The 22,924-nt window shown below is 57.6% G+C and overlaps 9 protein-coding genes and 1 non-coding gene across 10 annotated transcripts; 5 read left to right on the top strand and 5 right to left on the bottom strand.

The window, feature by feature from the left end:
• Positions 1–662: 662 nt before the first annotated feature.
• Positions 663–4,772, top strand: TRAVEDRAFT_75316 (uncharacterized protein; the record flags this gene model as incomplete). The annotated part of the gene is made up of 19 exons (XM_008046651.1): positions 663–835; positions 888–980; positions 1,045–1,058; positions 1,111–1,221; positions 1,276–1,283; positions 1,336–1,504; positions 1,560–1,571; positions 1,637–1,727; positions 1,783–1,976; positions 2,032–2,167; positions 2,226–2,270; positions 2,324–2,575; positions 2,631–3,499; positions 3,554–3,569; positions 3,620–3,705; positions 3,768–4,038; positions 4,096–4,390; positions 4,447–4,517; positions 4,572–4,772. The coding sequence occupies 19 exons, from the start codon at positions 663–665 to the stop codon at positions 4,714–4,716; spliced, it is 3,051 nt and encodes a 1,016-aa protein (XP_008044842.1). The 3' UTR covers positions 4,717–4,772.
• A 560-nt stretch (positions 4,773–5,332) lies between these two features.
• Positions 5,333–6,421, bottom strand: TRAVEDRAFT_87975 (HET-domain-containing protein; the record flags this gene model as incomplete). Its single annotated transcript, XM_008046652.1, has 2 exons — positions 5,333–5,997; positions 6,079–6,421. Coding segments are annotated over 2 exons (1,008 nt in total), but the record flags the coding sequence as incomplete, so codon positions are not given.
• A 1,309-nt stretch (positions 6,422–7,730) lies between these two features.
• Positions 7,731–7,802, top strand: TRAVEDRAFT_t256. Its single transcript has one exon. It is a non-coding gene; the product is annotated as a tRNA-Glu (tRNA).
• A 477-nt stretch (positions 7,803–8,279) lies between these two features.
• On the bottom strand, positions 8,280–9,270 carry TRAVEDRAFT_135924 (NAD-P-binding protein; the record flags this gene model as incomplete). Its single annotated transcript, XM_008046653.1, has 3 exons — positions 8,280–8,621; positions 8,674–8,732; positions 8,790–9,270. 3 exons carry the CDS (start codon positions 9,268–9,270, stop codon positions 8,280–8,282), a joined length of 882 nt encoding a protein of 293 aa, XP_008044844.1.
• Positions 9,271–10,074: 804 nt separating this feature from the next.
• TRAVEDRAFT_53729 (NAD-P-binding protein) lies at positions 10,075–11,019 on the bottom strand (the record flags this gene model as incomplete). Its single annotated transcript, XM_008046654.1, has 1 exon — positions 10,075–11,019. The coding sequence occupies one exon, from the start codon at positions 11,017–11,019 to the stop codon at positions 10,075–10,077; it is 945 nt and encodes a 314-aa protein (XP_008044845.1).
• A 653-nt stretch (positions 11,020–11,672) lies between these two features.
• TRAVEDRAFT_175388 (NAD-P-binding protein) lies at positions 11,673–13,276 on the bottom strand (the record flags this gene model as incomplete). Its single annotated transcript, XM_008046655.1, has 6 exons — positions 13,228–13,276; positions 12,973–13,165; positions 12,661–12,886; positions 12,157–12,609; positions 12,043–12,101; positions 11,673–11,987 (listed from the first exon to the last, which is right to left on the bottom strand). The coding sequence occupies exons 3-6, from the start codon at positions 12,683–12,685 to the stop codon at positions 11,673–11,675; spliced, it is 852 nt and encodes a 283-aa protein (XP_008044846.1). The 5' UTR covers positions 12,686–12,886; positions 12,973–13,165; positions 13,228–13,276.
• Positions 13,277–14,891: 1,615 nt separating this feature from the next.
• Positions 14,892–16,056, bottom strand: TRAVEDRAFT_67409 (uncharacterized protein; the record flags this gene model as incomplete). The annotated part of the gene is made up of 4 exons (XM_008046656.1): positions 15,778–16,056; positions 15,658–15,722; positions 15,556–15,605; positions 14,892–15,388 (listed from the first exon to the last, which is right to left on the bottom strand). Exons 1-4 carry the CDS (start codon positions 15,907–15,909, stop codon positions 14,892–14,894), a joined length of 744 nt encoding a protein of 247 aa, XP_008044847.1. The 5' UTR covers positions 15,910–16,056.
• A 299-nt stretch (positions 16,057–16,355) lies between these two features.
• TRAVEDRAFT_156387 (anthranilate phosphoribosyltransferase TrpD) lies at positions 16,356–18,422 on the top strand. Its single transcript, XM_008046657.1, has 3 exons — positions 16,356–16,890; positions 17,563–17,747; positions 17,801–18,422. Exons 1-3 carry the CDS (start codon positions 16,516–16,518, stop codon positions 18,339–18,341), a joined length of 1,101 nt encoding a protein of 366 aa, XP_008044848.1. The 5' UTR covers positions 16,356–16,515; the 3' UTR covers positions 18,342–18,422.
• A 372-nt stretch (positions 18,423–18,794) lies between these two features.
• TRAVEDRAFT_156067 (uncharacterized protein) lies at positions 18,795–20,613 on the top strand. Its single transcript, XM_008046658.1, has 3 exons — positions 18,795–19,043; positions 19,094–19,638; positions 19,695–20,613. Exons 1-3 carry the CDS (start codon positions 18,800–18,802, stop codon positions 20,295–20,297), a joined length of 1,392 nt encoding a protein of 463 aa, XP_008044849.1. The 5' UTR covers positions 18,795–18,799; the 3' UTR covers positions 20,298–20,613.
• Positions 20,614–21,518: 905 nt separating this feature from the next.
• On the top strand, positions 21,519–22,066 carry TRAVEDRAFT_40647 (uncharacterized protein; the record flags this gene model as incomplete). Its single annotated transcript, XM_008046505.1, has 3 exons — positions 21,519–21,664; positions 21,725–21,794; positions 21,857–22,066. The coding sequence occupies 3 exons, from the start codon at positions 21,519–21,521 to the stop codon at positions 22,064–22,066; spliced, it is 426 nt and encodes a 141-aa protein (XP_008044696.1).
• Between the last annotated feature and the right edge of the window lie 858 nt (positions 22,067–22,924).

The following is a 22,924-nucleotide window of genomic DNA, read 5'->3' on the forward strand; positions in this document are numbered from 1 at the left end:
AAACCTCCACATCCCGCCCTATATCTCTTCCAAGGCGCGGGTAAGCGCCCACTGCATACATACTGACTACTAATCGATTACACCCCAATAGACCGTGGGGGTAAAGTAATCATAAACAGTATACGGTTCTAATCGATTATAATCAGTAATTACACTAATGGGTTGGAGCCTTACTCTCAAGTCCCTCTCATGGCCATTGACCTCCACCTTCACCTCCACCTCCATGCCCGTCCTCCATCTCGGGCTTCGAAGTATCAACTAGGCTCGACCAAAATGACAACTCTATGTCTCTGCATCGGATGCGCATAACATGATTTCGGCGTGTACTTATACCGCGCGCCACGGGTTGCTCTGGCAGCCTCGCCACTTTCCCGCCTTTTCACTTGGATGTCCAACAGAAGACGCATCAGTGAGAAAAGTCTAGCTACCCCTGGACATTGAGGGGAAACGTCAGGTGCTGTAAAATGTGACCAGATCTTTACGAGTCCGGGGATCGGCCTGCGCACCTGCACCAAGAACCTCTCATAACCGACCGGCCCATGATCTTCAGCGGACCGATGCAGGCGCATGACGTGCGCGGATCTGCAGGTCTAAAGGCTATCCGGTGAGTATAAGAGCGATCTTCGACGGCGTCGTATAAGCCTGTTGAGGCGCGTTGCACGATGCAACTCAATCGGCGTACTCTGTGCGCATTGCACGCCCTATTCGCGTTCGCACTCGTCTTCTTGACCTCCGCGAACGCTGCGGACCCACCCCGCAAGTCGAACGGACTCACAGAAGTTGTGCAATGGGACAACTATACGCTTTTTCTGCATGACCAGCGGATGTTTCTCTAGTGAGTTCACTTCTACGCGACCTCCGTTCAGAAGGTTGACGCGTCTCTTCAGTTCCGGAGAGTTCCATACATTCCGCCTGCCCGTTCCCGATCTCTGGCTCGACATCTTTCAAAAGATGGTCGCCGCTGGTTTGAACGCTGTTAGGTATTTTTTACATTTGCGTACGGTGGCACGCCACAGGATACTCACAGAAGTCGTATGCACGCAGCATCTACATTCACTGTGCGCTCATTTCCCACTATCGGGTGTATGATATTACTCACCAAACTCGCAGGGGGACTGACAAACCCGGCACCGGGAGAATTCAACTTCGACGACTGGCGTGCCCTGCAACCTATTTTCGATGCCGCTAAGCTTGCCGGCATCTTTGTCGTCCTACGACCTGGTGCGTATCGTGTCCCCTCGACATGTATGTAGGGATCACTGACCTTCGTGCTAGGTCCTTACGTGAGGGTTCGGCAAAGTGAGATGTTTTTGACAATGCTGATGATGCGTATAGATCAACGCAGAGACGACTGCGGGAGGTCTTGCCCTCTGGTCAACAAGCCTGGTCGAAGGGGACGTGCGCTCGAACAGCACGACCTGGAATGCCGCCTACCAACCCTACGCCTCTCAGATCATCCAACTCGCCAAGCCAAACCAAGTGACTGAAGGCGGGCCTATGCTACGTGAGCTTTTTGAACTTCCAACGCTGCGTAGTGCACTTACATACCGATGAGTCAGTCCTACAGATTGGTACGTCTAGCATCACTTTGCATGGCGACGACTTCAGGCAGTTGGCTTAATCGTCCTCGTAACAGACAACGAGTATTCGCAGACACCGATCGGTAATGCAGAGTACTTCGCTGACCTCGAGGAGCAATATCGTTCCAACGGTATCGTCGTTCCCTTGTAAGTTCATCCGTACTACACGCTTATTCGCCCCAGTCTGATCGCATACACGCAGGACGTACAACGACCCCGGCGAAAAGCAACAGTTCGTCAACGGTACTGGGGCGCCCGACCTCTACGGGCTCGACTACTACCCGAACCACTTCAATTGCACTAACGGATCCATGTGGAACGCCGTCCCGACGGAGTTCCACCAGTATCACCTCGACACGGGTCCGGACAGACCGTTCTACATGCCCGAGTTCCAGGGTGCGTATTTCTGCAGTGGTGGATGGCCGTATCTGGCTGATCTCCTTGTGTGCAGGCGGGTCACACGACTACTGGGGTGGTCCGGGATATGAGCGCTGCCGCGCGCGGATCGGTCCCGACTTCGAGGACGTGTTCTACAAGAACAACTGGGCAAGCAACGTGAAGATGCATTCTGTCTACATGTTTTATGGGTACGAGCGGAAGTCTCTCGTGGTCCTCGTCGTCTCACTCACCCATATACGCTGGCAGAGGAACTAACTGGGGAGGCATTGCATATCCCGGTGCATATACGAGGTTCGTTGTCCCCGTCATTCTAGATATGCCCATATAATGACATGACAGTGTAGCTACGACTATTCCGGCGCCATCAAAGAGACGCGACTGCTCTGGGAGAAGCACGACGAGATGAAGCGCCAGGGCCTCTTCCTCCGCTCCTCGCCTTCGTTCCGGAAGACCAACTGGATAGGAGACACCAACAGCGGTATTCCCGAAGTGTCCATCTCCGGGCATGATGCAGCCAAAGCGTTTGCGACCCACCTGCGGAACCCAGACACCGGGACAGGCTTCACTATCGTGCGCCAGCTAGACGGGGCGTCCACGTGCGTTCTCATGCTTCTCGTTAGCTTTCCCTCACGCTGACAAGTTGCCTCACAGTGATACGATATCTTTCAAATTGACTGTCCCCGCGTCCCAGGGATCGCTCACCGTCCCGCAACATGCGGACTCCATCACCCTCAAAGGCCGCCAGAGCAGAGTCATCCTCACCGACTACACCTTCGGCGCATTCGGCTCCGTCCTGTACTCCACCGCCTCCGTCTTCTTCGCAGGCACGATCGGCTCGCGCGACGTGCTCTTCATCTACGGCGACGCCGACCAAGCACACGAACTCGCACTCGCCTTCACCGGGCACGGCACACGCATTCAGTCTTCACGCGTGCAATACACCTCCGCCTCCGGCGCCTTCATCGCCGTCTCTATCCACGCCCAGCCTGGCTCCAAGGAGTTACTGACGCTCTGGGACTCGCCCACGCAGCTCGTCCTGTTCGCCGACCCCGTCACGGTCGCGACGTTCTGGGCGCCCGCGGTCCGCGCACCGACCCATGAGACGATTGCTGGATTGGAGACATTCTGGCAGTTCGGCACGAACACGACGGTGCTCGTCGGCGGGCCATACCTCGTGCGCAACGCGAGTCTCGCGAACGGCGGACGCACGCTCGCGCTGCATGGGGATCTGAATGCGAGCGTACCGCTCACGGTGATCGCGCCCGAGGGCGTGCGTGCGGTGTCGTGGAACGGGAAGCAGGTTCGGGTTCAGGGCGCGAGCAGCGGTGTGCTCGAAGGCAAGTTGGAAGTGAGCTCGAAGATCAGGGAGGTCGAGGTGCCCAAGCTGCAGGGGTGGAAGTTCGCGGACAGCCTGCCAGAGGTGAAGGACGGATTTGACGATAGCAGCTGGATCGTCGCGGACCATACGTCGACGAATATCACCATTCCACCAGCGTTCGGAGATGGCAGGGTTCTATATGGTACGTGCCTTCCCCATCTTCGTGGAATACTTGAGACGCTGACTTGTTGTACAGGATGCGACTATGGCTTGTAAGCACCGTCTATACTCGCATGAAATGGCGAAGCTAATCGCACACTAGCTGCGAAAACAGCATCTTCTGGCGCGGACACTTCAACGCGACCGGATCTGAGACGGGCGCGAACCTCACCATCAACGGCGGCACGGGTACGTACATTCGCCTGTTCGCACCTGACGCACACGCTAACCTCGCACTACCATCCCTACAGCATTCGCTGCCTCAGTTTGGCTCAACGGCGTCTTCCTACAAACCGTCTCGGACATCTCCGCCGTCGGCGAGGCGAACGCGTTCTTCGCTTTCCCGCAGTCCGCACTCAAGGCTGGTCAAGACAACGTGCTGACGGTATTGCAAGACCACATGGGCAACGACGAGGGCCAGAACCAGAAGTCGGACCGCGGAATACGCGGGTTCGAACTCGTGGGCGGCGTCGGGAAATTCTCGACCTGGAAAGTGCAGGGCAAACTCGGCGGCTACACCAAGTATGTGCCCTGCTCGCTCACTCATGTGGCGTTACTGATCATGTCTTCTCTCGATAGCTTCCCCGACAAAGTCCGTGGCGTACTCAATGAAGGCGGTCTCTTCGCCGAACGCGACGGATGGCACCTACCAGGCTTCCCGACGAATTCATCCACGGCGAACTTCACCTCACGCGACCTGTCGGCGGGCCTGCCATCTGGGGGTGCCGGTGTCGGGTTCTTCACGACCACGGTCACATTGGACGTCCCGCAAGGCCTCGACGCTGCGTTCAGCTTTGAGTTCGACGGCGGCGCACAGCACACCGGGGCGCCGTACCGCGCACTCCTGTTCGTTAATGGATGGAAGTTCGGCAAGGTGCGTAGAGCAGTCTCGTGCAGTGTCGATATGAGGGCTGATTGTACGCATTGCAGCGCGTCGGAAATATCGGGCCACAAGCACGTTTCCCCGTTCCGCCTGGGATACTCGACCACCATGGGTCCAAGTGCGTATGCTTAGCTTCGCTCTCACGCGTGCGCTAATGAATGCACAACTCTAGCACCATTGGTGTTGCGCTGTGGGTCATGGAAGACACGCCGGTATCGCCGACTCTGGATCTCGTTCTTGAGGGCGCTCTGGAGGGTGGCGTAGGTCCCATCGCTCAGAACAATCCTGTCTGGACCGCCCGTGTGCATGCTGCTTGAGATGAGAGAGCGAAGGCTGAATATCTCATAAAATCGAAGCAGAGCCATGCATACAAAATCTGTTAATGCATCTCCGTTGCATCTCAGCACGCTATACCACGTCAACAACCTTGTTGACTATCGAAGTAGGGAAATATGTGCAAGTATCGGTCGCTCATATGATCTCGATGTCCGCCACTGGCAACTCTCCGTCCTTCAGTCCTATGTCCCGAATCAGTGGATCCCACAGTGGGTGCTCCAATCCCCTGTCATGAAGTAACCTGAGGGAGGTACTGACGAATGTCCCGATCCTCCGAAACCGAATCTTCTCGTGTGCATGTCCCGAGTCATCTGGCGGAGACGCCAGAGCGAGGACCATCCCGCGTATCCAATCCTGCTCCCGCAAAAGCGGGACAGCCCACATTCTCCCCATGCCCTCATCGGCCTCGCAGTCGATGGTCGCGTTCGCGAAGTGCTCTAGTTCTATCGAGCCCACATCGTCTTCATCGCCACCTAAGCCACCAAGTCCCCACTTCAGGCGCCGGGCTTGCTCGAGAGACGGTAACGCGATCCGGTACTCTGCTGGGTCTTCGGGATAACTCGGATCGCGCATGCCTCGACAAGGAATCAGCGTTCCGCGCAAGACGAGAGCCCCGCCCGTAACCTGCCCGAATGGAAGCGCAGCGTCTTCGAGTGTGACGCGGCACTCGACAATCTCCGCGAGCGCGACGACCCAATCGTCTTCCCAGGTCGGGAAGTTCCACCGGACTGGTCCTTCGATGGCCGCCCAAGACCACGACGGCGCGCGATACCCTGTGGGGCGAGTATGCCGACGCCCCTGCGCTCCCATCCGAGCATCCCAGAGTAGGTCGGCGAGAAGCTTGTCTGATCGCCACAGACCTGCAAGGTACTCGGAGCCCAGGACAGCGTAGAATTGCTCCGCGACCGCAGCACACGCGATAAGCTTGTCCGACTCGACGCTGGCCGCGCGGCCGCTGTAGTCCTCCACGATCGCCATCCAGGCTCTGTACACCTCTATCCACTCCATGGAACCCGGCGCCGCTACGAGCGGGTCTAGGAAGAGCGTAATGGGTATCCGCCGTTCCTCGTACGTGGAGCAGAACGAGTCGCCAACGCTCTGTGTAGCGGTGAGACACCTGAAGTAGAGCGATTGGGGGTGGAATATGAGGGAGCGCGGAGACATGAGGTACTCTTGCATGCACCAGGCGCGCGTGCCCATGCGGCCGAGATCTGCAGTGGACGGCCACCTCGATTGTGACGAGTATGCTGGGGTGAGGCGTACTGTACCGACCTGCAACGGACGGCAGTCCGGGTTCCTCTCCGAAGTCGGAGGACAGATGAAGGGGACAGTGATCTCGCCACCCGTCTTGTAATTGCCGAAGTCCATTCCCGGCGGGGGAGGTCGCTCTTGAAGAAAGCCCTCACTGACGTGTTCCGCGCTGGCGGCGATAATCGTCAGATGCGCATAGCGGTAGATGTGGTGCATGCGCCCGATCTCATGCCGCTTGTCGTCGTCCGAGTCTTGGATGATACACAGACTGTCGACCCAGAGCCACCGGAAGCCGAGCATGTGCGTCACGTATATCGCGTCGCGGATTGTGGCCGGCAGGAGAGCAGGGGCGATACCTTGCTCGTACGTGGATATGTTCGACGTTGTGGTTTTGTGAGTTTGGTCCCCGCCCCACACGTAGCTGAGCGCCAGGTATTCACCGTATTCGCCAGCCGTTGAAACCAGCCGTGGTCGGGCTAGATCCGCGCTGCAGTCTATAAGGCGTGTGGGGAGGCGAGGGCTGGCGCCGCCCGAGCTTTCACAGCACCGCTTGTGCCCATGAATGCAGTTTTCGATGCAATCCCTTGCGAGTTTCAGGACGCGATGGGATCCTACATTTAGAATGCGGCTTCGCATGACACTATAGGGAGCGGCGGGATCATCTAAAGACATCAGGCAGCTCAATTGTTACATTCGGCTCGAGCGTGCATAGATATTCTCCGACGCACCTGTTAATGTGTGCGCAATTCCTTCATAAACATCCCTGTCGTCAATCGTGACAGTGATCCTTTGGCCGCTCCTTGGCCTCCAATGGTCTCTGTTGCGCACAGCGCCCTGCACCCTGATCTCCAACGGGCGACTCGGGTCCGCGAAACTGATTTCTCCCCCATGAGCAGCTACTAGGAGCCGACACCACACGCAGCCCATATCGGCACGGGACTTCAACTCCGTCGGCGAGATCGAATACGAATACGACCTGGGCCAGTTCCGGTACAGTCGTCCGTCCGTCGTCGACACACAGGGAAGCCCAAAGTGTATTGCAAAATGTCCTTCCCAGCAACCCTTGCAAACTGTCGGATACCTAGGCGGCAGGCTGCGCCCATCGATGCTGTTCTCAGAGAAGAAGGGTAACTGCGAGAGTCCGGACTCCATAGGCGCCAGGACGTGCTCGTCATGTTGGATGCCGTCCTTACATTTAGGAAAGCAGAGAAGTCTGGACAGGTTGCAGCCCATCGAAAATGTGGGATAGGTGTGGGTGAGAATCGATAAGGACGAAGGACAAGGGCTCAGTCTTGGTCGCGAACGTCTGATACAGCCGTTCACCGTCCTCCAGGCAGTCATGCGCCAGTCGTGCTGGTCCTGCGTGGTATCTTGGGCATGCCATGCCACTTTCACTCGGCGTGATGGCACGAGGAAAGATGTGGCCTATTTTGTGGACCTGGATAAAGGGTATGATTGACTGCGCGCAAATATTGTTAGAGGGTGACAACTAAAACGACTGTTCATGAGAACTCAGAGTACACGTATACCCGTCCCGTTCAGCAGGTAGTCCAGTAGAGCAAAGGGCAGATGTTGTCCAAGCAAACCCAGGCAGAAAAAAAATGATGTAGTCGTGGTGGCAGCAGCACAAGGACGGTCCGGCCAACGTCCAGCTCTCCTCGGTTGCTCCTCGGATACCGTAAGTTCAGTATGAGTGATTGCTCTGCTGCACTATGATATATTTGTGTTGTATTGTTACAGTACATCCGATATGGTGTAGTGGCTAACATTATCGCCTCTCACGCGATAGCCCGGGGTTCGATTCCCCGTGTCGGAATTTTTTTGGACGCAACGTCTTCAGGTCCTTGTTTCAATTCTCTGATCCAACGCGACTGGCAGTCATACATGGAGCATCTGAAGAAGGTACATTATCGGAGGATAGCATTCTGCCACTTCCGATTGACTGCAAGCTATGTTCGATCGAATGAGGACAGTAACTGGGAGGACTGGAAGGGGGCACGAGTTGGCACGAGCTTTGAAAGGAGGCACATATCGATTCATAGATTATATTGAGCTGGTTTGAGTATACAATACTTCTCTTTCATCGAATCATATCCGCCTATTCCAGCCTCGCCTGTCAAGTAACGGAGGACTTGTACATGGCGGTCAGAACCTAGTACGACACGGTCGGTGTTGTTACAAACAATGATGCAGGAAATTCGTTATCGACAAGAAAGCATAAGAGGTCTAACGAACGACTTACAAGCCATCGCATGTTATAGCGGAAATCCCGCAGCTAATTCCGAAAGACCCCTCAAACGCTCTCGCACGCCAGCACCTGTCCAGACGTGAACTCAACGTCGTCCGACCAGGACTCATAGCGTGCAAGAGCGTCCCCCAGCTCAGCCACCATCTTCCTGGTGTTCGCGACGGCATCCTTCCCAAGTGGGAGATGCAGAGGGGGGTCCGGGATCGCCGCCGCCCCGTAGAACGCATCTGCCACCTTTGCGGTATCGCCGGCCGGCACGAACGCGTCCCAGCCCGCCCGCATGGTGCTCGGCAGCGGGGACGTGAGGTATGCGGGGTGCGGGGGTGTCCACTTCATGATATGAGAGATGAGCTCGGTCTGGAAGAAGCCCGGTTCAAGTAGGGTAACCTGGTGCGGAAGATGAGTGGCGTGAAATACTGTCGAATGTGGAGGATCTCACCTTGATGTTCCAAGTGGGGTCAAGCTCTTGGGCGATGCTTTTCGTAAATCCTTCCAGAGCTATGCAATGTTGTTAGGTGAGTACTTGTCGCTCGATTCAAGCTGGTGGATGCTCACCGTGCTTCGACGCGGAGTAGAAAGCCAGGCAGTTAGCGCCCACGATGCCATACATGGATGTCATCTGGAGGAGACGACCACCATCGCCAGGGGGGTTGGACTCGCGAAAGAACCTGACAGCTTCCCGAGTGACGCTAACCGCACCCCAGAAGTTGGTCTCAAAGAGAGCGCGCGCATCGGTGTCCTGGACGCTCTCTACTTCGCCCAGGTCCGCGTATCCGGCGTTGTTGAAGACGACGTCGACGTGACCGAACGCATTCTTAGCTTGAGCGAAGGCCTCGGCGACATCTTGGGGATGGGTGACGTCCGTTCTGACAGCAAGGATGCGGTCGGCGGAGTACTGGTCCACGAGGTCGTCGAGCAGGTGTACGCGACGGGCTATGGCGACGACTATCTCGCCGTTCTTGAGAACAGTGTCGCACAGAGCGCGGCCAAAACCGGACGATGCGCCGGTAACTAAAACGGTATCAGCTCCTGACATCGCGGGATGGTGTCGACATACTAAGCCAGACTCGAGGGTTCGAAGACATCGTAGTTTGGAGTTGTAGTGGGGGATTCGTGGTGGGAGTAACTCCGCCTGCGATGTTTTATCATAAGGTGTCCCACAACTGCGCTCCGGCAGCCTGTGGTCGAGGCATGGATCTTCGAGGCACCATGCAGCAGCACATTCCATGCACGATGGGTAGAGCTCACCCAGAAGGGCCCCGCTAAGTCGAATGTAAGGGTCTGTGCCACCACGGCACGAAAAGTCGCCCAAAGTTGTGTCAGACCAGGAAAGCCTGGAAATGGCGGGCCATGCGCAGTGAGTACGGAAGTCGTATTCCGAACCGACAGAACTATAACGAGCACACACCATGAGGGTTTGCAAGTCAAACGGCGAACTATCCGATTTGCGGGAACTCCAGCGTCAGGAGCACTGCGAGTATGACGACTTGTATTATGTAGAGCCGTTGTTCTATCTGCAAAGTCAGCTACATTGATTGGATATGTCCGTTCTTTATCTGTTTTTTTCCTGGGATACTTGGGCGGTATAAAGTTGATTGACTCGGGGCTACTGAAAGGAGTGAGCGAAGGAGCGGCGCCAAACTGTGATCAAACATTCTGGGCCAGGTGTACTTGGTCACAGCGCAGTAGGGCTGGTGCCCTTCGATTGAAACGTACAGAGCGACATATTGTAAAGCTGACATCACTCTGGCGAATTTTGATCAGTACGGCATACGACTCCCGGAGGGCATGCACGCCATGGGTACTCAGTGAAGTCTCACCGTTTCATCCCCATGTTGCCTCAGATAGTTTCAGGCGCAGAGCCCTCTCCAGGCGTGAGCACAACATCGTCCGACCATGACTCGTAGCGCGCCAGGTCGTTCCCAAGCTCAGCCAACTCATTCTTGATCAATGGGATGGCGTCCGTCCCCAGGATGAAATGCAGCGGCGGTTCCGGGAGCGCCGTTACTCGATAGAATGCATCCACGGCCTTTGTCGTGTTCCCCGGGTAGACTCGCCCGTCCCAGCCCTCCCGCGTGGCGCTCGTTAGCGGAGATGTGAGATATGCGGGGTGCGGTGGCGTCCACTTCAACGAATTGGACGTAAGCTCGGTCTGAAAGACGCCCGGCTCCAGCAGCGTGATCTGAGCGAGCCCACTTTGAGCGCCGTGCGTCACGTCAGATGAGAGACGACCTCGCCTTGATGTTCCAAGCCGGGTCGAGCTCTTGGACGATACTCTTCGTAAATCCTTCCAGAGCTTTGATAGTGTCGTCCATTCAGCATCAGACGTGCCTCCCGCGATACTGATATTATGCTGCTTACCGTGCTTCGAAGCGGAATAGAAAGCCGAGCAGGGCACGCCCGCAATCCCATACATGGACGTCATCTGTAGGAGACGGCCGCCAGCGCCAGGGGGGTCGGACTCGCGAAAGAACTTGACAGCTTCGCGGGTGACACTGACCGCGCCCCAGAAATTCGTATCGAACAACGCGCGCGCATCGACGTCTTGAACGCTCTCAACCTCTCCCAGGTGCGTGTACCCGGCGTTGTTGAAGACGACGTCGATGCGGCCGAACGCGTCCTTCGCTCGGGCGAACGTCTGGGAGACGCTTTGAGGCTGGACGACGTCTGTTTTAACAACAAGGACGCGGGCGGTTGAGTACTGGGCTACGAGGTCGTCGAGCATGTGGGTACGGCGGGCTGCTGCGACGACTATGTCGCCGTTCTTGAGCACGGTATCGCACATGATGCGGCCGAAGCCAGATGATGCACCGGTAACTAGACGTCGTTTAGATGAGAGCGTGAATGGGGTTGGGTGTATTTACCCAGCCAGACTCGAGTAGACGGCATCGTCGCGGTAGGGGATCGGTGGCTGAACACTCGACCTGGCCAACAGCTCCGTCTTATAGACATGCCACGATGGCGTTCTTCAGAGTTCTCGAACGGGCGCACATGGTCGATAAGGGTTTTGACCTACGAGTTCGGAATGGGAGAGCCTTGGTAGTGGATACTAAGAAACCATATAGCTGCACACCCCAGTCGGATGAGAAACGACTGCGCGATTTATACAGCTGCGTGACCTCATGTCCGAACAAAAGAGCTGCATAAGATTCCCAATCAAGCTAAATGGCAGGATACAGTACTCACAAGACTACATTAGATACCCCAAAGGGAGTTTGACTTCGAGAGCTTGAAGGTCAAACGTAAACCTGTCCGCTGCAGGTCTCGACTGTGACATCATGATCAGGTACGATGATTCAAAGGAGTTGCCCTATCTCTTTAGTCGCGTAATAAATTTCAGCATGACTGTTCAAGGTACCGCAAAGCTGTAGCGCCTGATCTCCACGAACATCGAATCGTGCATATGACGTACTAGTAACATCGAGAGTGTCTAATGATTTACTCATCGACTTCCAAGTCCTCGGAGAGGTACTCGTAGTTGTCCACGTCGGCCGTGAGCGACGCGATCTTCTTCCGCAGCATCGCGATGCTGTCCTTGCCTAGCGGCACGCGGAGCGGCGGGTTCTCCAGAGAGGCGATCTTGTAGAACGCGTCGACGCCCTTCTTCGCGTCGCCCTTGGGGCTGAACGAGTCCCAGTGCTTGCGCATCTGGGTGACGGGGAGGTTCGGGTTGCTGTACGCGGGGTGCTCGGGCGCAAACACGACCTTCTCCTTGCCCTCCGTGCGGAAACCTCCGGGCTCGATAATAGTGATCTGCACAAGAGAGCGGTTTAATAATGTCCGAGAATATCAAGACATGGGTATTTACCTTGATGTTCCAAGCGGGATCAATCTCCGACGCGAGACCCTCAGTGAGACCCTCGAACGCTGCGTACCGTTCAGCATCGTGAGTGGATACGTGCAGCAATTCCGAGCTACACACCGTGCTTAGATGCTGAGTAGAACCCCCATGACGGCATGGACGCAAACCCAGCCATAGACGATATCTGCAGCAAACGTCCGCCGACAGGCGAGTTCACGTCCCGGAAGAAGCGCACGGCCTCGCGCGTCACGTTCGCGGCGCCCCACACGTTCGTCTCGAACATCGCGCGCACGTCCTCGTCGCGGCTCGCCTCGACCTCCCCGAGTGCGCCCCACGCGGCATTGTTCACGACGACATCGATCCGCCCGAACGCCTCCTGCGCCTGCTTGAAGGCCGCGATGATCTCGTCCTTGTTGTTCACGTCGAGCTTGACGACGAGAAGGCGCGAGGCCGGGTACTTCGCCTTGAGGTCGTCGAGCGCAGACGGACGGCGGGCGGTAGCGACGACATTCTCGCCCTTCTCGAGGACGAGCTCAGTGAGCTGACGGCCGAAACCGGTGGAGGAGCCGGTGACTAGGAAGGTCATTAGTGCGTATCGTTGTGAGGAGCGCAGGTTGTACTCACTAAACCAGATACGGGGAGTAGACATCTCGAGTTGTGGGTGCCGCAGCGAGGTGTTGGTGATCCTTGTTGTGCATCCTTGTCGACGGCTGCGCACATTTATATGCAACGCGGGCGCCCGCACTGGCTGGAAGACATTCCGCCATACACGCCCAAGACACGGAAAGCTTGCGCAGTGAGGTTTGAAATGGTCGCCCACAGCAGCAAGGACGGCGAGGAAGTGGTTTCACTGCGATGCCAAAGCAGCCAACCCATTATTAGGCCGACATCGGACTATAAAGTCGCGAGGAGATCGGGCACTCCTCTAGCGCGTACCTAGTATAACGCCCACACCCATTTTGAAAGTTTGAAGGGACTCGGGGACGATCCTGACCCAACTTGCGTCCGCGGAGCTGTCGATTTCACTGATGTGTACGCAACGGCACCGTGCCCGCTTACCCGGCAGAGGCCGCTGCTGACAAACAAGCGTGCTGTTGCTCAAGAAGGACGCATTATCCCCCGAGCCGGCCTAAGTGCCCAACACGATAGTCAGCAACTCGCTCGTTGTGTGCGAGATATTCGCGGACATACCTGCAATTTCATGGGAGTAATCCGATCGGCGCGGCGAAGTATCGTGACCGTACACTAGCAAAATTCGCATTGATACGCATTTTGCGCCGGTTCAGCCGGCCAACACATTCATCCGAGACACGAAGGGGATGTCGAAAGAAACAAAGTAAGTGGAAGTGCTCCAGATCCTTACGATTTGGGAGCGCTCACCTGCAAATCTTCGACCTATCCCCCACCACCGTGCTCTTCACCGACTTCCACATATTCATCATACTCCGCTACATATCGATTCTCCCTACCAGGTGATAGACGCGTACGAAGGTCTTGACCGCCGGCGGAGGAGCATCAATATTCACAAGGTCAGCGCAGAGAAAACAGGGTACATCGTAGTCAATTCTACTCACTTACTCAGATGTAACATCCACGACTGGCACCTTCGCTGTCTACGCATGCCATATGCGCATGTGTAGTAAACCCGCCGAGGTACCACAAGTAGCGTCGTGACGGTCCGAAATTCGAGGCCACGTCAGCACAGATACGCTCGACGATCTACCACCCCTCTACGTTCCCAGCACGCAGCCGGCCGAGAAGGGAGGGTCGCCAACACGGGAAGCGCGTATCGTGCTCGACCTGGCGGTCCGATTTCCTCGGTCGACTCCGAGTGCGTCCACCCCGTGCGCTATGTTCGTAGCCGCGCGGCGCTTTCGAATTGTCAAGTTCGAGGTTCGCGGGTAAGATGAAACGTACGACGTTTGGACGCTCGTGCGCATCAGGGGCGCATCCTGAACTGCCGTCCCGTGGTGGAGTGGCCGCACAGGTGGCTTCGTGCGCGGCGATGCTGCAGTTGGAATCACCGGCGGGCGTGGAGCATATGATCCTGTCGCGCGCGTGTTAGACGAACTGAAATGGCCGTCACTCCGTCGCCTTCGGTTTCTGAAAGAAAGACGGATGCGGTATGCACTGAGATTCCGGTGAGGCTGACGGTGCACTTAGACTAGAGCTGAGCACGGTGTCGGGCCGTTGAACAGAGCCGGCATGCGCAGGTCCATCCGCGCCATTCGCCGAGTAACGCCCGGCGCGCAAGGATGACATCTGCAGGCAGCTAGCATCACGTATCAGCATGTCAAAGATCATGGGTTGACAACAGCAACGGACTGACCCAACAGCAACCACGCGGGTCAAGCTCACGGAGAGACGGGGAGGATGTAATCCGGAGACGTGCACGTACCACATGGCCTACACATAGGAGAAGCAGCACCGGCCGTGGTGGCACATGCCCAGCCACCACACCGCAGCGGCCTCTTCCTGGGCAGACTATTTTCACAGCCGCAGCAGCGACTCGCCGCACGACACCGTCACCGCTCCACACCTCCCACGGACGTTGCATGAGCGACAGCTGCGGTGTTTCTGAGGGTAGATTACAACGCAGGCGTGTTGGTCATGACGCCCGCTGCCGAAACGTATGTATGCACGGGCCGACACGACGCACGTACTGGGGGTATCGTATGGAATGCAATCAAGTGTCTGTGAAGCGGGCAACGGCGCGCGGAGCCCGGGGGCGTACGTACGTGGAAGGGGTGGTGTGTAACGGCAGAGCTAAGCGACGCGCGGGCAAAGAGGAGACGTGAATGTGTGTGCAAAAGTGGATAGAGATAGAGGGAAACATCGTCGTGACGGTCCGGACTCTAGAGGACGAGCGAGGCGAGCCCGAGGGCGAACACGCTCGACACCATCGCCACGGCGCTCGCAGGGGTCCAGCTCCGCGCGCCCGTGTTCGTGTTCAGCGCCAGGAGGCTTGAAACGTCGGCGACCGCGGTCACGTTCCGCAGCTTCTCCGTGGGCAGCATGTTCGCGGTCGAGTACACCTGGTAGAGCGGCGCGACGGGCGTGCCGTCCGATTCGAAGAGGTGGAGCTTGGGGCCGTCGACGGGGTCATTGAAGATCTGCCATTGGCTGAGCAGCTCCGTCTTGTTGTAGTCCTCGATGAAGTTTGACTCCGCAGCGCACGGGTCCTGGATCTGCTGGTATCCGTCGCCGAACGGCGTGAGGACGATCGAGCCGTTATCCACAAGCTGGAAGGTGCCGTGGTGCCAGTTCAGGACGCCGGTGATGCATGTTGGGTTCGAGCCTTCGCGCAAATGGTTCAGCATGCACCCTGACGACTCACGCAAATCCACGGCCCCTGCGCCCCCGAGAATCGCACGAATCGAGACGCGGGATGAGATGCCCGCAATCACTCAAAGTGCTTACGCGCTTCACGGTGTTTGCGGCACATATTCGCAGTGAAGGTTCGAAACATGTATCGGTCGCAAGGACGCAGTGGGTGGAGAATGAAGTATGAAAACTCACCATTGCTGTTGAACCGGTAGCGAGCGACCTCGTAAAACCCAGCATCGGAGCTGAATAGGTCTCAGGATCACTCCGGATCGCAGAAACTCGGAGGGAACTCACAATGCATACGAGACACCGGTGTTCTTGGGGTAGTTGAAGGAGAGGTTGGCAGGGTTTGCAAAGTTCTAGCGCCCAATGTGAGACCTGCATCTACACAACACAGAAGACGGCGCGACGTACTCCAGTAAGGACTGCCTTCGAGCCTGAACTCCAGGTGCCAGTGATGGGGGTGACGTTGTGCGCGGCAGTGTAGTCGATGGCCGCAGCAGGGGCAGCCGCGAGGGCGAGGGCGAGGAGGCTGTAGACGAACATGGCGAGTCGAAAGCCGGCGAGCTCGAGGGCGGGAGCGAGGTGTGCGATTAGTGGAAGCTAAGGAAGGGCGCCGAGGGTGGCGAGGTGGGCGGGGAGGGCGAGGACGAGAGGGAGAGAGGGAGATGGTGGAGTGGAGTAAAGAGCGTGTGTTTGTTCCTGTTTCCGGACGTCGCAACCGTCGTTTCCCACCGCTCACCGCCGGCGCCCGTCCCGCCTCCGCTCTCCCCCTCCAGCGGCGTGAGCGGTGGTACTGGCTCGCTCTGGTCTCAGCGCGCATGGAATGTATCACTATATGGCAGCCCTCCTGCGTCGTCGAGCGGGAAGAGTGCGCCTTGGACGTTGCGAAGACGAAGCGCGCAGGGATCGGCGGAGGAGTCTGCGCAGTTCGGGCGCACGCCTGTCGGCTACCAAACGTCTTCCTGTCCCATCCACCACCCATTCCAACCGCGCGAAAATACCTGCTGTTCCGACCATGTACTCGGAACATACACAACGATCTCACTTCCATCGAGCGGAGACTCTACTAGGGGGATAGAAAAAGCACGACGACTCGAGCGACCCTCGCTGCTGCACGAGTCATCCGTTCCCACTCCTCTCTCACCCACCATGTCCGCCGCCCCGCCCGTCTCCCAGGAGTCCTTCAAGGCGCTCCTCGGCAAGCTCGTCAAGACACCCGAGTACTTCACCGCCGCGGACCTCTCCGCCGCGCTCGAGTGCATCTTCACCCCTGACGTCGTCCAGCCCGTCCAGATCGGCTCCTTCCTCACCGCGCTCCACATCGAGCGTGTCGAGCGCAGGCCGGAGTTCCTGGCCGCCGCGGCGAATGTGCTGCGCAAGCGTGCGCTGAAGGCCGCGGTGGAAGGCGTCGAAGAGGACTTTGTGGTCGACATCGTGGGCACGGGCGGAGATGGCCATAACACATTCAACGTGAGCACCACTGCGGCGATCGTAGCTGCCGGCGCGGGTGCACGAGTGGTCAAGGTACGTGCTGCCGCATATCCTCCAAAAATGTCCGCCCTATTCTTGTCCCGCCTCAAGGGCTGTACCATGAGAAGCGTCGTATGCTGCCTATTTCTGTACCTCCACTAAGCAGACCATAATGTGATCTGCTTGAGCGAGAGAGGACGCATGCACGAGTATGTACCAGATTCATGAGAGTCACTGTGCCGAGGACTCAGGAGCCATATGATGAGGTCGAGCGAGCTTGCCGCTGTTGTGCTCGTCGAGTACGAGGAATAGGTGCTCTACCCTGCAGAACGGCAGCTCCGCACATGTCTATCCACGTACGTCGCGCGAGCCTTCCAGCACGTGTGGCACGACGTATTGCGTACGTTGACCACAACGCGATTTGGCATGCTTGTTGGACCTCGGGCGACCCTGTCCAGATAGTATCTTCAGCGGTTTCTATCAAGCCCACTGGACGAGTCCAACTACAGGTCACGTACCAAAGAATGAGCCACACAAAAACGTCTGCGATATGTGGTTGGCGGTGGTACGCTCGGAATACTCCGGGAGCATTGGTCCGAGTGGGAGGCATCCGTCTCAGTGAGAGTGACTCTGTGTTGGTCGTCACTCCGCATGCACTTTCAGTCGTATATTCATTTCTCATACTTGCTACGTATCGAACAAGACCATATGCTGATCAAATTTTAGCACGGGAGCCGCGCCTCGACGTCCTCCTCGGGCTCTGCAGATCTCCTACAGTCACTCGGATGCTACTTCACTCCCCCGTCCGTCGACACTCCGCTCCCGATCGCGCGCGTGCCATTCACCTTCATCATGGCGCCGCAATACCACCCCACGCTCGCGATGATCGCGCCCTACCGGAAAGCGCTCCCGTGCGTCCCCCATCTACATACATAGCTTACATGTGGCTGACCATACGGCGCAGCCATCGAACCATGTTCAACGTCCTCGGGCCGCTCATCAACCCCGCCCGTCCACGCGGCATGGTCCTCGGCGTCGCAGAGCGGGAGCTCGGCTCGACCTTCGCGCATTCGCTGCAAGAAGGCGGCGTGCAACGCGCCTTTGTGGTCTGCGGCGCGGAGGGGCTCGACGAGATCTCCTGCGCGGGCGACACGCACGTCTGGGAACTTAACAACGGCGTCGTCACCGAGCGCCTCGTGCACCCGCGCGACTTCGGGCTGCAGGCACACCCGCTCGCGAGCGTGGCCGGGGGAACCCCCGGGGAGAATGCGGCGACGTTCCAGGCGCTCCTGCGGAGTGGGAGCGATATCCCGGGACGCCTGACGCCCGTTCTCGAGTTCGTGCTGCTGAACGCAGCGGCGCTGCTGGTCGTTGCGGGTATCGCGGAGGATCTGAAGGATGGGGTGGCGAAGGCGCGGGAAAGCATCACGTCTGGAAAGGCGTGGAATGCACTCGAACAGCTCCGGGATGCTGGCCTGGCGGCGGCAAAGAAAGCACAGGTGTAAGACGAGAAGAAACATGCGTAATATCGTGTATCTGTAGGTCGCTCGCTTGGGTATCATAGATCTATGTTTGCGATGTCGCTCTATCCGCACCGCAGCACACCCTTGAATGCGTTGGTGAGTGTTCCCTGGACTTCTCGTGCGCGCTCATCTCCCGCAGCACACCGTGCTGTGGCAGCAATGCTCCCGAAGTCTGCGAGGTGCGTTCATCTTCTCTCCAAGAACCATACGATCTCACTGAAAACGCCCGAATTTCAGACACCCGTACATAGGGTCTAGGTACCGCAGCTACTTTCGTGCTGCAGCACTGCAACACCTTCAACGCTCAATCTCTGTCACTGCAGCAGACAACCAGAAGTTCTGACGGAGTACATAAAAGCTGCTGCCAAAGCTGCACCTCCAGCGATCCGCACCCCTCCTGCGGATGCTCACCGGCACAGCTTTCTCCTACCGCGACGATAATGCCCCCTCGCGCTCAGCACTACCCCGTCCCGCGGCTGCACACCAACACCGTTTCGACCTCCAACACCGAGCCAGATCTCGTACCGGACGCCGACGTGACGGAAGGGCTGGCCCCGACCGCACTTCAGGCGATCGAGATCGATGCGGACGTCGATGGCAGCACCCCAGTGAGGCTCGAGGGCTTCAAGTGCCTCGGGGCGTACAGCTGGGAGGATGCCCCGCAGCCCACCATCCTCGTCCCAGGTATGCACTCCACTCATGGATACGCCACCGTTCCGACGATTGTGAACTAGGTTCTCCGCCAAGATGGCGTGACCGCCCTCTCCCCTTCCGCGTGCCCTTCGACTCCGGACTGCAGATCTTCGATCCTAACGGGTATTGCATGGGCTCCGCGTCCACGCTGATCCCGCTCTTCCGCGCCGTCGATGTCGTAGCGGAAGATAACGCGGACACGACCATGGACTGGGGCGCGGTGGACTTCGTCCTCGACCGGAGCAGCCTGCGCAAGCTCCTGCGATGGGCGTGGGCTGCGGAGACGGCACAGTCGCGGAACACAAACCGGAACACTCAAGCTACTAGTACAACGAACGATAAAGCTGGTTCACGTAATCCGGCAGCGCCAGATGGCATGCCTACAGCCGCGCGCGGGGTCCCAGATTTCAGGCTAGACCTGCAGCTGGGCGGGAAGAAGACGGCTCTAGTGGAGCGGTGGGACACCCGCACATGTCAGTATGTGAACCCACCGAAGTACGGGTGCAGAAACAACTTCGACGAAGCCGCGACGGCCCCTAGACCAGGATGTCAGTCAAGTAAATACCACAACCGCATCGTGCAGTATGTGAGTGGCTCCCTTCGCCGTCATATCATCGCTTCGTTGACGCTGGCTCCGTGTAGGACCTCGAAGGCTTGAGGCTGGTGGTACGCTACGAAGTGGACGCGTGTCTCATTGACGACGAAGACCCCTCAGACCTGCTCGCCAACCTGTCTCTCTCGTCCCCAACATCACCATCCCATTCCACACTGCGTTCACCCTCATCATCATCCCATCCCACCCACCGCTCACCTTCCCCTCACTCGGACACCAGCCTCACGGTCGTCCGCGGAGGCGCCCCAGTCCCCCAATCCTCCCTCATCGAACTCGCCACACGCTCTCCAAAGGGTCTCCTTGCACACAAATGGCACGAAACCTACACCCAGCTCCTCCTCGCGCAGACCCCGCACTTCTTCCTCGCGGTGCACCAAAACGGGCTATTCACGGACGTCGCGAAGCACCATCGCGCGGCGCCCGCGTTCACGCGCTTTGACCGCGACGCACGCATGCAGCGCGCGCTCCGCCAGCTGGTGCGTGTCTTAGGGGCCGTGCGGCGCGCAGTGCGCGCGCATGGCCAGCGTGGGCGGCTGAGCCTCCTGTGTCGTGGGGGAAGGCTGGAGCTTTTTGAGCGCGCGGGCGACGCGGGACGGTTGCCCGACCACGAGCTCGCGCGCTTTGGAACCTGACCTTCTCCACTGAGTATTTCATCACTTGATCGGTTGTCGTGTTGTTGTGCGTCCTCCTGCATATTATCTAGTTGTGTCCTTCCTCTTCCGTTCGAGATCGACTATTTGCAAATAACGGCCTGTGTACATCCCTCCTTCCCCTATCCTTCCCATCACGACTTTTCGGTATCAGCACAATCCAGCACAATCCCCATACAATCCACCTCATCTCCTTCCATTTATATTTACCATTTAAAGAGGTTACAGCAGTCTCTTAACACTATTTTAAACAGCACGCATCTAGCAAAGCTGTCCACATCACAACAAGGCTTTTCTGACCATCCTTGAACGTTGAGGTACCACCCGGCGCCCGCAGATAGCATCCGCTAGCGGTGTGAGTTCACTGTTCAGGGCTCTACGAACGCTATTTACGATGCGCCCCTTTGACAGCGCGAGCGAGGCGAGGCACATTAATCATAGCCTAGCTGTGCAGGTATGTGAGTGCCATCAAGTCGTAATGATCTCGAGGGCTCATAGTGCGTCTTTTAGCTGCGCCGTGATGATGTGCAACGCGACTGACGGAATATCGTTTTATCCACGTCAAGAAGGGCTCCACCTTCGAAGATGCGAAAGCTGTAATGCTGATGCCCAGGTTCGAAGTGATGCGGTAAGCACAAGGCTCGTGGGTCCACGATGAACTTGCGCTCACAGTCAATCGTCTCCAGGTCGCAATCGATGATGGAAGCGATTGAGCTACATGATGAACCACCTCAAGGCTCATGCTCAATGCTCATGCTGATCATGAGGCGTTACAATGTAAATTCCCTCTGCATGATACTACGGTGGCCCCCTGCGATGCGGTGAGTGCGACGTGGACCAACAATGCGCAATAGATGTTGATGCCGCTTCAGCTGTCAGTCGTACAGCTTTCCTCTCTATCAGGGAAAGCGCAGTGATCCGAAACCACGGGTGGCCGAGGCTGTTCCGTGCCATTCAGCGCTCGGCGAACACTCTGCGACCACTGCGTCCGCTCACCGGGGCGCACGCGCCAGCGCCGGAGTATATAAACCCGAGCTGGGTACCTCAACCAACTCGACAGCTGGAACGTCTTCAACCTTCTTACGCAGCGCGTACTCCCCTTTTTCTTCCGCCCGCTCCCTCTTCTGTTACTCGTCGCTCTCTAGCATATTCTCTCAAACCCTCACGACCACAGTCACCCACGCACCCTACATTCTTATCATCATGAAGTTCTCCACCATCTTCTTCGTCGCCGCCGCTGCCGTCTCCTCCGTTTACGCCGCCCCGTCCGCCATTAAGGCGCGCGACGTCAACCCCGCACTTGTGCCCGACTTCGGCGTTGTCGCCGGAACCGGCGCGGACGGCACTGGGTAAGAAACTCCCGCTTGACCCGCACTACGACTCCTCCAGTACTGAACGCATGCCCACAGTAACTGCCGTGGTGTCAACGGCGTCCTCATCCCTTGCGCCTGCCCGCCACCGCGCGACCAGTTCATCGCTGTACGTCTCTTCTTTTGCGGCCCGTGTATGCTCGTCGCTGACCACGTCCTCCCCTCTTGCAGAGCCTTAACGCGAACGTGAACGCGGGCCACATGATCAACAACCCGCCGATCGCCGCGCCGTTCCCGACAGGCAACTCGAAGCCCGAGCAGCAGGCGCGCATCGCGACGCTGCTCAGCACGCTCCAGAACCTCCACGGCCCCGGCCAGGGCTGCCCCGCGGTGTCGACCGTGTACGGTCAGATGCAGCAGCAGATCAACGCGCTCCCGTGAGCGCGGGGCATCGGAGACGACTGTGTTTGAACGACCATTACGAAGACTGGGTGCCGCTGTGCCGCTTGTACGATATGCTAGTTTGTACGCTCCAATAGACGGGTGCCAGTCACCTTGTTCCAGCTGCCATTTTTTTCTGTGTGTGCTCGGATTGTGGACGACTGGTTCCTGTTCGCCCTCTGTGCGTACTTCCGTCGCTCCCGGCGCGTGAGAAGGTTGCAGGTTCGTGTCTCTGCTGGGTCGCGATACTGCTTGTGTTGAGCCGTCCGTGGATCGGATAAGTAGACTCCTAGTGTCGGGTGACATCGTGCTAAAGCTCTGAGCGTTCGGCTCTTGGGAGTCGAGTGCCACTGGGAGGAGAATGACCGTTCGTAGGCCGAATCGTGCCGGCCGCGCGACAGTGCTATGGAGCGGGGCGTCTAGTCACCGCTACTTTTGAACAAGACATTGGACACTTCAATTCTTGCCCAAATCCTTATCCATCTGACCAATCGACTCCTTTTCATCAGGGGAACAAAACGGTCAGAGGGATTTCCAAAATTCTCAAAACTGACCGAGTTATTTATTTTTGGGCCCTCCAATTTTGCCAGGGATGGGAACAACCTACCGTATATGGTAATAATCGCTCGATATGGCATTTAGGCGCTCGATCTGCATAGGTGACTGCACGCAATGGTCCCCGTTGTGCAGTCCAAATAATCTACAGCGCAGGTTTGAAGGTGCAGCGGATTTCAAACTCTGCCCAAGAGGTCTTTCTCAGCTCACGATGGACCCTAGGTATTTGGCCGACTATGTCACCCCCTAGGGGCCCAGTTAGGCGCCGACCCTAGGCTAGGGTTAGCCCTGCTCGCCGCACGA

Source organism: Trametes versicolor (assembly GCF_000271585.1).
Source record: "Trametes versicolor FP-101664 SS1 unplaced genomic scaffold TRAVEscaffold_14, whole genome shotgun sequence".
Classification (NCBI taxonomy): Eukaryota; Fungi; Basidiomycota; class Agaricomycetes; order Polyporales; family Polyporaceae; genus Trametes; species Trametes versicolor.